This window comes from Hippichthys cyanospilos, chromosome 11 (assembly GCF_059441005.1).
Source record: "Hippichthys cyanospilos isolate Australia breed blue-spotted pipefish chromosome 11, RoL_Hcya_1.0, whole genome shotgun sequence".
Lineage (NCBI taxonomy): Eukaryota > Metazoa > Chordata > Actinopteri > Syngnathiformes > Syngnathidae > Hippichthys > Hippichthys cyanospilos.
Window position 1 is genome coordinate 11,809,971 of NC_142379.1, and position 14,790 is coordinate 11,824,760.

General features: G+C 38.3%; 2 protein-coding genes across 2 annotated transcripts in view; both read right to left on the reverse strand.

Annotated features, from left to right (window-relative positions):
* Positions 1-526: 526 nt before the first annotated feature.
* Positions 527-8,854, reverse strand: aldh3a1 (aldehyde dehydrogenase 3 family, member A1). The gene is made up of 10 exons (XM_088427412.1): positions 8,699-8,854; positions 6,538-6,700; positions 6,214-6,445; positions 5,579-5,664; positions 4,572-4,780; positions 3,252-3,369; positions 3,018-3,159; positions 2,779-2,945; positions 1,587-1,686; positions 527-1,138 (listed from the first exon to the last, which is right to left on the reverse strand). Exons 2-10 carry the CDS (start codon positions 6,691-6,693, stop codon positions 825-827), a joined length of 1,524 nt encoding a protein of 507 aa, XP_088283538.1. The 5' UTR covers positions 6,694-6,700; positions 8,699-8,854; the 3' UTR covers positions 527-824.
* Positions 8,855-12,304: 3,450 nt separating this feature from the next.
* Positions 12,305-14,790, reverse strand: part of LOC148415905 (tyrosine-protein kinase receptor UFO-like) — a 33,039-nt gene continuing 30,553 nt past the window's right edge. Inside the window, exon 20 of the mRNA XM_088428212.1 lies at positions 12,305-14,447. Within this exon, the coding sequence (XP_088284338.1) occupies positions 13,967-14,447 (481 nt within the window). The 3' untranslated portion in view covers positions 12,305-13,966. The remainder of the gene's footprint in view (positions 14,448-14,790) is intronic.

Here is a 14,790-nt window from a genome sequence, read left to right on the forward strand (position 1 = left end):
AAAAATAATAGTGATAATAATAATTACGTTGTTGTAGCTGATGTGAAAAAAACACTTTAGTTGTTAACTGTAAAACAACTTCAACTTGTGGGGAAAAAAATTGTTAGCGCATAAAGGACAACTTGTAGTCGAACAAGTCACCACTAGAAGCCACAAGTACTCTTGCCTTTGCTGTAAAGACGTGGCTTTAAGCACCATTAAGCTCAGTGTTTTGGACATTTCGGGCTCCATTCAATACCCACACAAGACTCTAAGATCTTCATAGGCTATATATGTCATCAACCTGTGACTCGTACCTGTGTCACGCATACGTGACGTCTTTATCCGGGTTATTTGGTCACGTGTTGAGTGTCAGCAAAATCCATTTTTAGAATCACTGCATTTTTAAATTAATCATAGCATAAATAGTAAATTGTCACTGGTGGGAAAAAAAGGTAAATTGACATGAAAATCACTTTGGATCGTTCAACATCTCTACAAAAACAAGTGCTGTAACTTGGAATAATAAAAGTTTCCCAAATTGTTTTTATACACATAGTATTTATTTATTTATTTACTCACTCATTTATTACTTTGTAAAAATACGTGTTCTCACACAATGTAAAACTTACCCTGGAACATAATTATTTCTTGAAAGTGTAGCATGTAGAAAAATATGCCATGTTATTGTTAGTAAAGGTGAATTACTTTTTCCTTGAAAGAGTCCTTTTCCATTACATTAGATGTATCCACCCATTCATTTCACTTGGTTTATGTTAAATGATCTTATAAGCCTGAGATGGCAACAGTGCAAGTGCTGTTCATGACGCAGTCCTTTGCTTTGTCTAATTAAAAAAACCTCTCCAGTACCAGCAGGTACAATTCAAGCCTGCAGCAATGAGCAGAATGATAAGTAAAGTGATGAGTAGCCCAAATGCAACGATGGTCATACTGACGGCCCAGATATAAGTCTTCTTGGAGAAGTCAATCAAAGGTGACTTGAGGGCCATCCGTGCCCTGCTTGCACGCTGGCGGTCCTGGGGTGGATACCGAGACAGGTTGATATTTTCCATGCCAAGTGAACGGACTAGACATGCTCTCTGGTGGCTCAACCGGTCAAAGGTGTGTTTTCCATGATAGAAGCCCATACCGCTGTGACCTACAAAATGATGCAGGGGTTTGAAAAAAAAAAGAATCATAAATGCACAATGCATAAAGAGTCAAGCAGAAATAATCCTTCTAATCCTGCAAAGTGAAACACAACAATAACAAAGTTAGTCTAATTCAGCATTTTTTTTTCAGGTATAAATGCAATGTTGAAACAGCCACACTTAATACAGGAGTTTATTAATTAGTTAACTTTAAGCACTTAATTTTCATTAATTAAGAATTTAGCATGAGCTCATTTTAAGTAAGCACTATCTATGCCTTTAATGTATATATAAAAGTAAAATGAATTGCGTTCTGTATCCCTTTTTGTTGTGTTTTTCCTTCGGCTGTTAAGAGATTTTTGTGGATCTTGAGGCAATTTCGGTCTTTAATGCTCATTTATAAATGCTTTAAAAGGGAATATATTAAAAATATGTGATAATGTTAAGGCATCTTACCTACACCACCAAATGGAAGTGATATGAGTGTATAGTGCATCATAACATCATTGACAGTCACTCCTCCACTTGTGGTCTCCTTCATCATCTTTTCTGTTACCTTAAAAAACCCAAAATATTGCCAAATATTAAAAAAATAAAAACAATAAGTTATAATTCTCTTGGGAAAGTTCCATAAAATGAGACAAATCTAAATAGAATGTAAATATAAATGTAAAATGTCAGAAAAAAAATGTCACAATTCCTGCTAGTTTCGGGATATCACGTCAAAGAACTTTTTTGCTTGAGCTGTAAATGTGCCTCCAATTTTGGTAGAGCGAGGTGGAAAATTGAACCGGGGCAACGCCATTAAAAATTTGTAGGGGACGCCAGTGAGTCTTATTTTTTTATTTTATTTTGTACAATCATATGATATCCGATTAACTATGACCATATAATACAATTTTTTGCCAGGCTTGATGTGTTTGCTACATTCCATGCTTTCACACATATTTAGACCATCCAAATTAGCATGCTTTTTTACAGTGAACAGCACGTTGCCGCGGAAACAGTTTTTCAACCAAATCTTTTTGGAGCTTTATGCTAAACTGAAGAAGAAGTCCATCATTTGGAATTTTCTTAAAAAGCAGGCCCTACTTACAGAGTAGCCTTTTATAGAGGTCACATTGCCCTTAGGATAAAACAGAAAAATAACAAGTGCATCAAAGTGCCTGAAACTAAAGAACTGCATCAAAATTATCTGCGTTTGGAAATCAATTTTTTGTTTGCAAAATAGGATGCAATAAGCAATGTTACTTTTATGAAGGGTTTTAAAAGCAACATTATGTTGGACCACATTCATCCAAATACAGTTTTAACGATTTCCAAATCAATGTTCATTCCTCTAAAGGGCACAACATATCAAAATGTTGGCTCCCACCAAAATAAAGAATGAAGGGTAGGAAATGTCAACATGGGGTCACAGTTTTTTTTTTTTTGTTTAATTTCCAAGAAAACACAAAAATGTCACCCACATCGACTTCTAATTATGATTTATTTGCTGAACAATCATCTGAGCCATCAAATAATATGTAAATATACTATACCAGTCAAAAACCTGGAAAGCCTTGAAAATGCTCTCAAACATAAAGCATCATTCACATCATAAAGCTGACTGAAAAAAAATACCAGGCAGAAGTATGTGCTTCCTTACCTGCTTGTCATTGGAGAATATGTACAGGGCCAAAGGTTTCTCTCTCTCATTGATAAAATTGATGGCTTCATCCAAGCCACTCACAGTCATTATGGGCAACAGAGGACCAAATATTTCTTCCTGCATCAACTTGGAGTGAGGGGGCACGTCCTTCAATATGGTTGGGGCTGTTTGAACAGTCATTCGTTGAACAAAAACTAGAAGCAGATGTGTGTTCTTTATATGAAAAGCGCACCCACCAATATAGCATTGCGAGGCATCACATTGGCCACCTAAAACTGGTGCATACCCCTCCATTAGACCCATAACTCTGTTGAAGTGAGTTTGGTTAATGATGCGACCATAGTCTGGTGATGATTTGGGATCCGGGCCATAAAATTCCTGTGAACAAAAATAAAAAGGTCCATGAACTGCAATTTCATTCACTCATACTTCTGTAGGAAGATCAGATCTATAATAATGTTGCACATTACCAAAAGAGTTAGTCGAATGCATTCCACCACACGTCCTTGCACACAAGGTTCACACAGGATGTAGTCTGGAGCGATACACGTCTGTCCGCAGTTGACAAATTTTCCCCACGTTATACGACTAAACAGAAAAGAAATCTGTCACTATTGACAGAATAGATACAGTAAATTTATGATTATTTTGATGCTCACGTACCGACAAAATGCAAGAATAGTGCATATTATTAGTTCTGCAAGGCCTATGAAGTGTGGAAACCAGAGCTGCTTACTTGACAAAAATGCACAAGGATACAAATTTACACTTTCCTATTACGTCCACGGTGCAAAACATCATAATCCATTCGAGTGGTTTTCAACCTTTTATCAGTGATGGGCCCCCTGTGAAATACTATTTTAGCCAATTACCTCCTGACCGACACAAAGCATTTTTTGATGGAAAAAAAACCTGTGTCTGGACTACTAAAGATTCAGACTGAAATAAAACGTAACAGTATAGTTTGTTCGGTTCAAGAACAATTACAAATACAGACAATAATACAACCAATTTCCACCGAATATATTTAAAAAGTTAGGTAATATTTTCATATTTAAATTAAAACTACACATAGTAACACACTAGTTAGCGCTATAGAAATAGCTCTTTTGACACTATCGTCCCGTTTGATTTATGAAAGCAAGTGGTGTCAAAACAACAGTAGTGATATTTGCTGGCTAAAACAGCACATTCGAGTATGCCTGCTTTGTTAAAAAAGTCAACAGTCGGAAGAGCAATTGTTCCAATAAAGTCATTTTTGTCGAATAAACTGCTTTTAAAAAAATAACTTGACGGCTCTCGCCAGCTTGTCTGTAGCAGGAATGCTGCTAGCTGCTAATGCTTGCTGCTACTAGCACAGCTAATCGCTAGCAACAGCCACCACATAATGCAGCATCAACATACATACTGTAAGTCTTTTTTAAGCTTTCCTTCAATAGCATGATTAGCAACTGAACTTGATTTCAGGATAACATAGTGTTGTTGACGTCGATAATGAGTCAAGTCGGCCGCTACACCGTGATTTGTTGGTAGGATATACTTCAAAACAAAAGTGTAGCAAGGAATTAATATCCATGTTATGTGGGAAGGTAAGGTTTAATTTGACGTTGGCTCTATAACTACATTGGTGATATGTTACAGTGGTTAGACTGAATTCTTCCTCACACTGCCCATTAAAAAAGCATACACAAAAAAATGCCTTGAGCCTTATTATATATAGGCCTATTTATATAAAACACATTGCTTTGACGGTGGTTTTTCATGACTGCTAATTATCACTTGAATGTTACCGGCAGGCAACTCTGATGTTGCAATTCTTGTCAATGTAGCAAGGACTCTTTCCTCCCAGCTCCAGAGTAACCGGAGTGATATGGCGTGCTGCAGCCTCCATCACCAACTTGCCAACTGCGCTACTTCCAGTATAGAAGATGTGGTCGAACCTCTGCTTCAACAATTCCTGAGTCTCTGGCACTCCACCCATCACCACTGGGTACAGATCCTGCAAATAAAGGACACAGTACAGATTTGAAGCATCTTGCACGTTACTAATTTAAAATACTTATAAAATTTAATTCTCCTTGATAATGCATTGAACTACATGGACTATTGATTCACATCCACACTAGACCTCACTTTCCTCTCTACTTTTCTATCTAGCTTGCAGAAAAAAGACCAATGGCCACTTTAGATTTTGGAATTCTTGGTTGACTGATCCAGAAATGCAATCAATACATGTTCCAAAAATTCCAGATGGCCACCACACCTCTGCTCTGATGTCATCATTAATTCTATTTCTTACTTTCCTTCTTTCTTCAACTGGTCCTCCCACTCTCCCACTTGCTTCTTCACCTCCACGTTTCATTCCTTGGCCTCCTCTAATTCTCACTCTTCTCACTCTTCTTCCTCTCTCGTCTGCACTCCACACTGACAACTTACCTGAGTCTTATTTATAGTGCTCAGGCTCATTGCAGTAAATTAATGATTTAAAAGTTTTCTCCTGTGGCATTGGGCCTGATATTTGGCAGAACAATGTAAAAAAAAAAAAAAAAATCCATAAGCATGTGTAGTTAAAAAGGAACATGATGACCAACTGGAAATTGCACATTAGGCAGGGAGTTGTGTTAACACTATGCATAGTGTGTGCAATAGTCAATAATAAAAATTGTACTTCATGTACTTCCCTTTAAGAGTTTAAGTAGACAGAAAAAAATGGGAAAGAAAAACATGCAGCAGTTATTTTTTCCCTTTCCCCTGTGCCTATTCAAGGAAAAAGATAAATGCCAGCTGGTGATCAGACCTTGTCCAGATAGAGAGGCAGCAGTGTTGCAAGCAGATGAGATGAACAACCACTAATCTCTGATGGTTTCACCACAGCGCCGTTTCCTACAGAGTAATAAGAGATGATCTAATTAACAAGATGATATTGGAAGCGAAGAGCAGATATCTGGGAGTTAGTGACCGGAGAGCTGGAAAGACAAACAGAGATAAATGTCTTTTCTCAGCTTCACGCTGGCTTGTTTTTCCATCTATGGCCTTTTTGCACCCTTCAAATTCAGATGTCCTTTTCTGCATTCTAGCATGTGCTGTTTAGTACTGTATGTCAGGTAGCCCAGGCGAAAATGTGTCTTGTACTGCCACCTATAGACCAAAATGAATACTTTTCAATTTAGCAACCCACAGAGAGAGTTAGACATTAGACGTAAAACCTAAAAATTCCCCCTCAAATCCTGGCAAAATCACTAAAAATACACACTATTGTGATTAGTGGTCATCACCTGTGCAAAAGCACCATAAACTTTTTTTGGTGAATGTCACTACAACGTTTAGCTGAGAACGTCTCATTTTTCCGTTTCGCCTAAAAGTGTTTCGTGCATGTAGGTCTGTACTGTACACATTCCGCCTATGTAGCGGATGTGAGAGCTGTGTCTGTACCTGCAGCGATCGCTCCTACAAGAGGAATCAACGTTACGGCCCACGGGTAATTCCAGGCTCCAATGATGAGCACCACTCCCAGGGGTTCTGGCTGGATGTAAGCCTCGTCTGACACAGTATATAGATTCTTCTCCACCATGCGAGGGGCTGCCCAGTCCTTGAGTTTCTTAAGAGCCAGGTTTATCTCATTATCGATTCCAATCAACTCCAAAAGTGATGTATCATACTGGCTCTGGAAGACATCCAACACAATGCATAAAAAGTAGAGCTTTCAAAAAACAGGGATAGCATGAGAGGCACGGAGTGTCTTGTGGCGCCACTGACCCTGTTGATATCCTGTTTAAGAGCTGTGGTGATTTCAAGCTCTCTTTCCGTTAGCATTCTCTGCAGGGCTTGAAGCTGCTGCAGCCTGAACTCAAGTGGTCGAGTTCTTCCACTTAAAAAGGCCTCCCGGGTTCGCTTGATAACCTGTCTCTCCATCTCCTCACTTTGTATACACAGTGAAGAATACATTAATCAAATTTGCTGTGGACATCAAATTGGCGACATAAATCTGGTTGAGAAGCAAAATTGATTCGGTTTTGACAAAATATGAAATAAATTGGCACTCTGTTGACTCCGGATTCATTCTTGGCATATCTGGCAACAACGTCTTGGGCTTCTCATTAGTAGTTTTGAGTCTCGCGAAGCAGTGAACCTTTGTATAATTTACGCACAAATTTCCTTTTTTTTTTTTTTTTTTTTAACATGCAACAAATCGCCTTGGCCTTCCTCCGTGGAGACTGCATGTTCTCCCCATGCCCGTGGGGTCTGGAAATAGATTCCAGCACGCCCCCGACCCTTGTGAGGATAAGTGACTACGGAAATGGATGGCTGTACAGAAGATTGAAAAATAAAATGCAAATTGATGGCGCTGTCTTTTTAGGTTAGGGCACAAGTCTCCGATGTTGGCGGCTAGCCTTTATCAGGAGTGTTGCCGCCGCGCAACGTGCACGAAACAAGAGCTGCATTCAAATGCGTTTGGACACTTCAAACTTGAGCAGAATTTATTTATTTATTATTATTATTTTGTTATATAATATAGATTATGCATTTATCAATGAATTAACTCAATGACTTGGGGGGGGGGGGGCATTGATGACTCCCTGACAAGGAAAAAATGTCAAATGCCCACGTCTGAGTAGAACATGAAAACAAGTTTACAGGTTGTGTGAATGATCAAGAATCAGTATAATTTCTGGTGGTAGTGAGCCCCAAGGAACTTTGTTTAGGGCCCCATGCTTGCTTGAACCAGGTCCTGCATATAGCCTTTGGAGTATCAGTATTATAAATCATAAATGAGAAACTCAAGGTGTGTCCATAAAGTCTCTTGACTTGACTGTATTATTTAGCATTTTATTACAAAGGCATTTGATAAGACATCCTAATCTGATTAGTTTTATTGTAATTTGTGTTTTTTGTGTTTGTTGTTTTTGAAATTTACAACTCTACATGGACACCAATAATTGAATGAACCACATCAAGAAAGAACTCGATTTCTAGCCACTTTCCCTTCGGCACATAGGTGTCAAACTCCAGTCCTTGGGAAATTGATTAGCTCATCAGCAATCTCTTCAGGAGCGTGATAACGATCCTAATCATTGGAATCAAAACTTTTGGAGAAAGAAACATGCAGGATATCCGCCTTCGAGGACTGGAGTTTAACTTCTATCCAGCAGTACTTACTCTGACTTCAAAATTGTTTTATATTATTTATTTATTTATTATATAATTTTATTATATATATATATATTTTTTTTCCTGTTATTGAATTAAAAAGTTCAGAGAGAATTTAATTCAAACAAACCTTTCACTGCTGAATATTGATACATTTTTAATCTAAATATTCTATATTTAGGGATACATTTGCTCATTGCTCATTGCTCAAAAAATAAAAATGCATTGCTCAAAAAATAAAAATGCATAAAAAATAGTGCTTTTAAGAACTATTGACCTACCAAAGGCCTGGATACAATTGCAATTTTTTTTTCATTATCATTTAAAAAGAAAAGAGTAATGGGTATTCTGACATAACAGCTTTTATAAAACAAATATTAAAAACTCTGTATCTTTTGTTGGATCTGAAAATTCTTGAGAAGATTTAGTTAGTTATTGAAAATATCTGACGTGTTCAAATTTAGTGAATACAAACTCAAAGTTGAGGTTAGCATGTTGTCTTGGCCCTCGAAAGCCACTCCAGTCTTTTATGTGGCCTACGTGCAAAATTAATTGCCAACACCTTGTGTACTATGTATATATAGCTGGCATGACAATTATGCTGAGTCTTGCTTGATTTGAAGTATATTAGTACTATACTAGTCCAAATATTCAGAGAATTATTTTCTTCATAATGGTGACCATATCGCGGATGAACTGTCATGTCCGATAACAAAAAACATGCCGTTTCAATATATGAAATTCCATTATTTAGTCGAGTAAAACTTACCTTCATGGTAGTCAAATCATTTGTCTTTCTGTAGACTGTGGAAAAATAGCGATAGAAGAGATCTTATCAGCAGTAGATCCAATTTCCAATGGGCTGCAGCTTTGTTGACCAAGACAGACTGAGGCTTGTTGTTGTTTCTCCATATGTAGCTCTGTATGGGCGGAGTCATCATGTCAAAAAAATGTCAACATTGCAAATACGTATTTTTCATCTCATGTAATTTCATATAATTATTTTCAACTACAGTATTACAAAGAAGAAAAATCACTTAAAAAATAGAAAAACGGAGTAATTTACTCATCAGGCTACTACTTGCACAACTGATTTTTTTTTAATAAGTTTAACTCGGTATTTTTAGGTTAAGTGTGGAACCTAACATCACATTACAAACTCATCTGTGTTTGCAACATTGCATCTGCACAATTCCTGTTTTGTCTCTCTTACCAATGCTGACAAAGAGATGTTTCTACACTCTCCATGACACTTCGTCAGGAACATGCTTTTCATTTGAGTCAAACATGTCTACTGCATAGATGTTCTCAAATTGAAGCCTGCAGGAATTAATCATTTATCATCACCTATCAAAATGAGGACAATAAACATCAATCATTAATCAGCAGTTATTCCTTTGCGGTTACAAAGATCTGTTCGAAAGTTTTAACAATGTAAAGGACTCCTATTACCTTTGTAATGCTGTCTATAAATTCGATCTAAAATGCAACTAGAAGTTTAAAAGTAAATTGGAACGTTCTTTATTGAGGCTCCTGAGTCTGGTCCTATTTAATTTGAACTGCTGCAAAAGTTTGTCATGCCAAGCATTAGAGAAGACTGAAAAGTAGTTTAATTTTCCGCAAGATGCGACACAACCTATGTTTCATTGCGATATTAGATTCTTCATTGATGAAACTGCCAAAAAGGTGGATTGATCAGAGGAGTTTTGGTGAATAACCTCCACCACACATTCATGGGAACATGTGTCACTAGACTTCTTTCTATTGAGATTCGGTACCTAACCCAACGTGGATGCACGCAAATACCAAGAGAATTGTTTCAGAATGTGTGCTTTGAGCTGTCGTCAGTGTGTGCATTTCAACATGGGTTCTTGGAAACAAACAGTTGTTTATGTAAAAATAACGTAGGTTTGACAAAAACAAAGATGCCATTGAGAGAGCGTGAGCAAGGGCGAGAGAGAGATAGAGAGAATAATGCTAGAAAGCGAGGAAGGCATCGCAGTCAAGAGCGTGATGAGATTTCCATGATAAAAGTGGTCATTGTCTTTGAAAACAAAAATGCTGCTGTATAAAATAAGTGTTCATGCCTGTGGAATTATGGGAGTTCATGTTTATGTTGCTGTTAGACTATCTATTGTTGTAGGAAGTGGAATATTTTGACCCTATTTCATTTTCCATGGGAAAATAAATTAAACTCTTCCATCACATAAAAATTCTATAATCACACAAACAAAACACTGACAAGCACAGCAAAGACCAAACACGAGAGCCATCATTGGAAAGGCCAGGTTGTCCTCTATTGAGCTGTAGGGTAGTTCCAATGAGTCAAAATATAGGGAACAAAAACTACCGTATTTCCCGCACTATAAGGCGCACCTAAAAGCATTATTTTTTTTAAAAAGCTGATGGTGCACCTTATAATCAGGTGCGCCTTAAATATGGGTGAATATTGAGATCGGTATTCGTATATGGGGAATGAACTGCACCTTATATATGGAAAAGGTTTTAAGATATGTCATAAATTGAGGGTGCGCCTTATAGTGTGGAAAATACGGTAATGTCCATTATGAATAAATGAATGCAGTAGATTGGGTCTTAGCAGAAACACATTCTAATACTGATGTAATAGTCATCGTTAGTGTGCTTTTATTTTATTGAAATGAAAATGCAAAACACTGTCAAGTGACCGTGCTCACTAAGAGTTGTTCCTCCTATCATCGGTTCTGTGGGAAACGACGATTTATAACAACAGTTCCGTCACTCGATAAATTATTTACTGCTGACGTTGATTGTCCGACTGTGTCTGAACACATATTTTTGCCACTTTAAAGGATCAAATATAAAGATAGATTTACTCTCAACCCTGCAAAATGTTCAGAGGCAGCTTTCCTATCCGTACATATATTTGATTTTTTTTTTGTTTTTTTTTTTGGGGGGGGGCTATGCCCTTTTATGTACAAATAGTAAAAATGTGATAATAGCACAAGAAACTATGTTGTATATTTATATATTATATATGAAATTGAAATAGAAATATTTATTATGTCATAATAAATAGAGTCCAGGTTAAGCCATTCGTTGAAGTCACTGAAATAATTGCAAATGTCATAAGTTACCTGCAAGCGCCATCCGGTGGTTTTGGGGTGTCAACACAAAAATTTCAATTGCGCCTCATTCAAGAATTGCCGTTCAAAGGATAAACACAAAAGTTGGGGAAATGCACGAAAAATCATCCAAAAAAAGTTTTAATCCCTTGACATTGACCCTTTAGGATTACTTACATTGTCTTTTTTTTTTTTTTTTTGAAATGATCCAAAAAAATATGATACAGTATCCCCTTTTTTTTGTGGTAGTCCTTTTGCCCAGCCCCATTGCAACACCACGTGTGTTGGCAAGAAAGGTCCGTGTAGTGAACCGTAACACGGGTTTCCTTGATGGCACCACTCCAGTTTTCGGTGTAACACTCCTATGATGCACTTGATTCAAATTATCAGGACTATTACCTTAATTACCCAAACATCACACAGCTCGTGTTAGCTGAGATTGTTACATTATTTTCAGTGGAAGAATTGAGCAGACTGAACCACCGTCCGAGTCCATCCTTGTTCACCCACAGGAATATTACTAAACCTGCAAGGATCATGTAAAAGTTATGATGTCTCCAGTTGGGTCAATCAAGAATGGCAAGGGAAGAAGCCTAATACTCTAGTAAGAGAACGCGGAAAGGTACTTCATTTGACTCGTTTATTAATCATCACACAATAATTAACTTGGTGAAACACGGATGCTGTGCAACTTCGACTAACTTCGCGAAGAAAAGAAAAAACAACTGCTTCGAGCGCAATTCAACATTATTCTGGCAAGGCATTCACAGACCTCTCACAATGTGGAAAACCTGAGACACGCTTAACGCGCAACAAATATATGACTTATGGATATGAACACAAAAAAATATGAAGAGTTTAGGAAGATCAGATTTATTCTGTTTTGCTATAGTTTCTACATTTATTGCCAAAGTGTTGGTGCATCTTATACACAATAGCATAGAAAATACCAGAATTTGACCCTAAAATTAAGGGTGCGTCTTTTACACAAGTGTATCTTATATTTGGGGGATTACGGGATCAAACATCTGCAGAGCTTCCTGGTGAGCTGATCATTTGAATCAGGTGAGTCAGAGTGGGGTTTCACAGGTGTTTTTAGTCGACCTGTTTTTAAAGTCAAATTACCTGACTTGGTCAACATTTTTTCCCCCAGCCCTAGCTATAATACAACGGAGCAACCTCCTTAGCCTTCTTCTCACTTCTTCGATGCTTTGAACATGGACAGCACCACAAAGCCACCCCATATACAAACTTGCCAGCGTACTTTCCAATGTAAGTACAGTATAAGATTTTGTATTTATTCGTAAAACATCACATAAGACACATTGGGCAACATAGTTGAGTAGTTCGATCCGTTCATGCTTAATTCAATTCCTTCCACTCATTTCTTTCACTTTTAAGATGCTGCGATTCTCCCGTCTCGACCTCTGACACACACACCATCAAACGCGTCAAAGGAATTGAACTATGAATGAACGGGAGAATATGCATTGTCCATTGTCCTCACTTGTGTGACAGTTACAAGTTGAATGACTCGGATGCACTAGTGGAACGACTGTTTAATAGGATCTTCTCACTACTGTATGTTTATGCACACTGCTCGAATAAGTGTGGCATACAAAAAAGATGATCACATGCTAGGAGTACTAGAGGGTCATTTTTGGTGCTTTTATAATGGCCCAGAAGACTACTAGTGCATGTCACCTACCTACCAGTTGAGCCAAGTAGTGTTTAATAATTTGGTTTATTTGTGTACTTGTAGGCCAAATGTGACAGTGGCAAAATATGTTTAGTATGGCAGTCGTTCTACTAGTGTGTTGAATTGTCAAGTAAAGGAAAAGAGTGAATGTGTACCTTAAGCGAGATATGTTGGGTAATATTTACAGTAAATCATATCATGTTAAATAAGTGCGTTGTAATGGTAGCTCATTGTTTTCAGCTGCTTGTAACAGACGTCTGGAAATTTTGAAGTAAATAAAAAGAACACTTATGTCTTGTCCATCACATGGAGTTTCCAGAGTAAATTCACAAAGTAAAAAAAAGAAGTATAAACACCATAGAAAATTATACATGTTGATAAAAAAAGACATTAGTGCAAAGTTGGAAGAAGTAGAAAAAGAATCAGCGTACAAAAGAAAGTCAATGTGCTTTTTTTTTTTTTTTTTTTTTTTACAGTCCGCCTCAGAATCTTCGGACCTTGGACTTTTGGTACCTCTGTGGAGCAAAAGCTTAAGGGAGTCATGGCAGTGTTAGCTTCCCATTTTGTCCTCATTTTGGGAGGGGGATTTCCTTGCTCGGAGCTGTGCCTTAGCGACGCGCCTCCTAAATTTCACACGCCAAATTTTCCACCATCAAAATGTGCCACTTTTCGGGGAATAAGGGGAGCATGACGAAGAAATAGGTTTTGCTTCACTTTATCCTGTTCAATGAAAAGCATGTATCTCCACATTTTGCCATAATTGCGAAATTCATGGTGATACATGCATTTTATTGAACAGAGGGTGTATAAGTGAATGAGAGTGGGGTGGGGTATTGTTTTGGATAAATGCAAAAAATGGTGACACTTATTTTAGTAAAAATACAAAAGGATCAACGTTTGGTGAAGTGCTCATCAGTGCACAGTGAATACATGTGGGAATGTTGGCAGGTTCGTGTGTGTATGGAAAACAGTCAAATGTATCACCAAATTCTGGATTAAAAAAAAAAAAAAATCTAATAAGAACCATATTTTAGGCTGGACACCAACTACTGTACATATTATCATAAGGCTATGTGTGTTTTGAAAAAAAAATGGAAATACATTCTTTTCATTGGTGAACATCCTGGAATCCTTCAGGCGTGTGTGTGTGTGCAAACTGTGCTTACAAAGGCACACAATATCAGGAGGTTCCATTCCCTGACTTAGTGGGTACGGTTCAGTCCAGTCGCTCTCATCACTGCCAGGCGACCTTATGGGTCAACTCGAGCTCCTCCAGCAACTCTGTGGCAGGCGTGGACGCCCGGGTGACATTGGGCGTCGATGTACCGGTGACGTCGAGCGCGGAGTTTCGGGAATAGCGCAGTGGCAGCGTAGCGACCGAGAAGGGCGAGGGAGCGTCCAGACTCTCCAGGGAGTCGGCCAGAGCTCGGCCGCTGTCGTGCTGGGGACACAGGACGTAACGGTTGGGTTGGTGCACCTCCGCCGTGGTCACCTCCAGTCCTTTCAAGCCCAGAGGGGAGGAGACCCCGAGGGGGTCGCAGCCGCCAACGGCCCCCAGTTCCATGGAGGAATCCTCCATGTTGACGTAAAGAATCTCGTCCGGGTCCTGGGCGTCGGGAAGGTCATCCAGGGCTTTTTCCAGCTCGCAGCGAAGTGACTCAAAGGGTGGACGATCTTTGGGACTCAGCAGCCAGCAGGAGAACATCAGAGCGTAGCTGAGGAGGAAGTAAAAAGGTCATTAGTAGGGCAACATTTTCATCAGAACCTTTCGACACATTCACATAAAGAACCATTTTTTTTCCGTAATCATGGCAAGGGATCAGATAGCTCTTGTAGGCTGAGGTCAGTAAGTGGAGCTTGCAGTTCAAATCAAACATGGTGAAGCAGTTATGATGCATGCAAAAGCAGTAAGCTGTCAAAAAAGGAGTCAGCCCCAAGAGTAAATGCTTTAAAATCTAGATTAAAAATATTTTCCCACAATACATACGATTAACTTACTCATTGTCAGACCAGTAAAAACAGATATTTGACTTCTATAGTCGTCTTTGGCAGTGAATG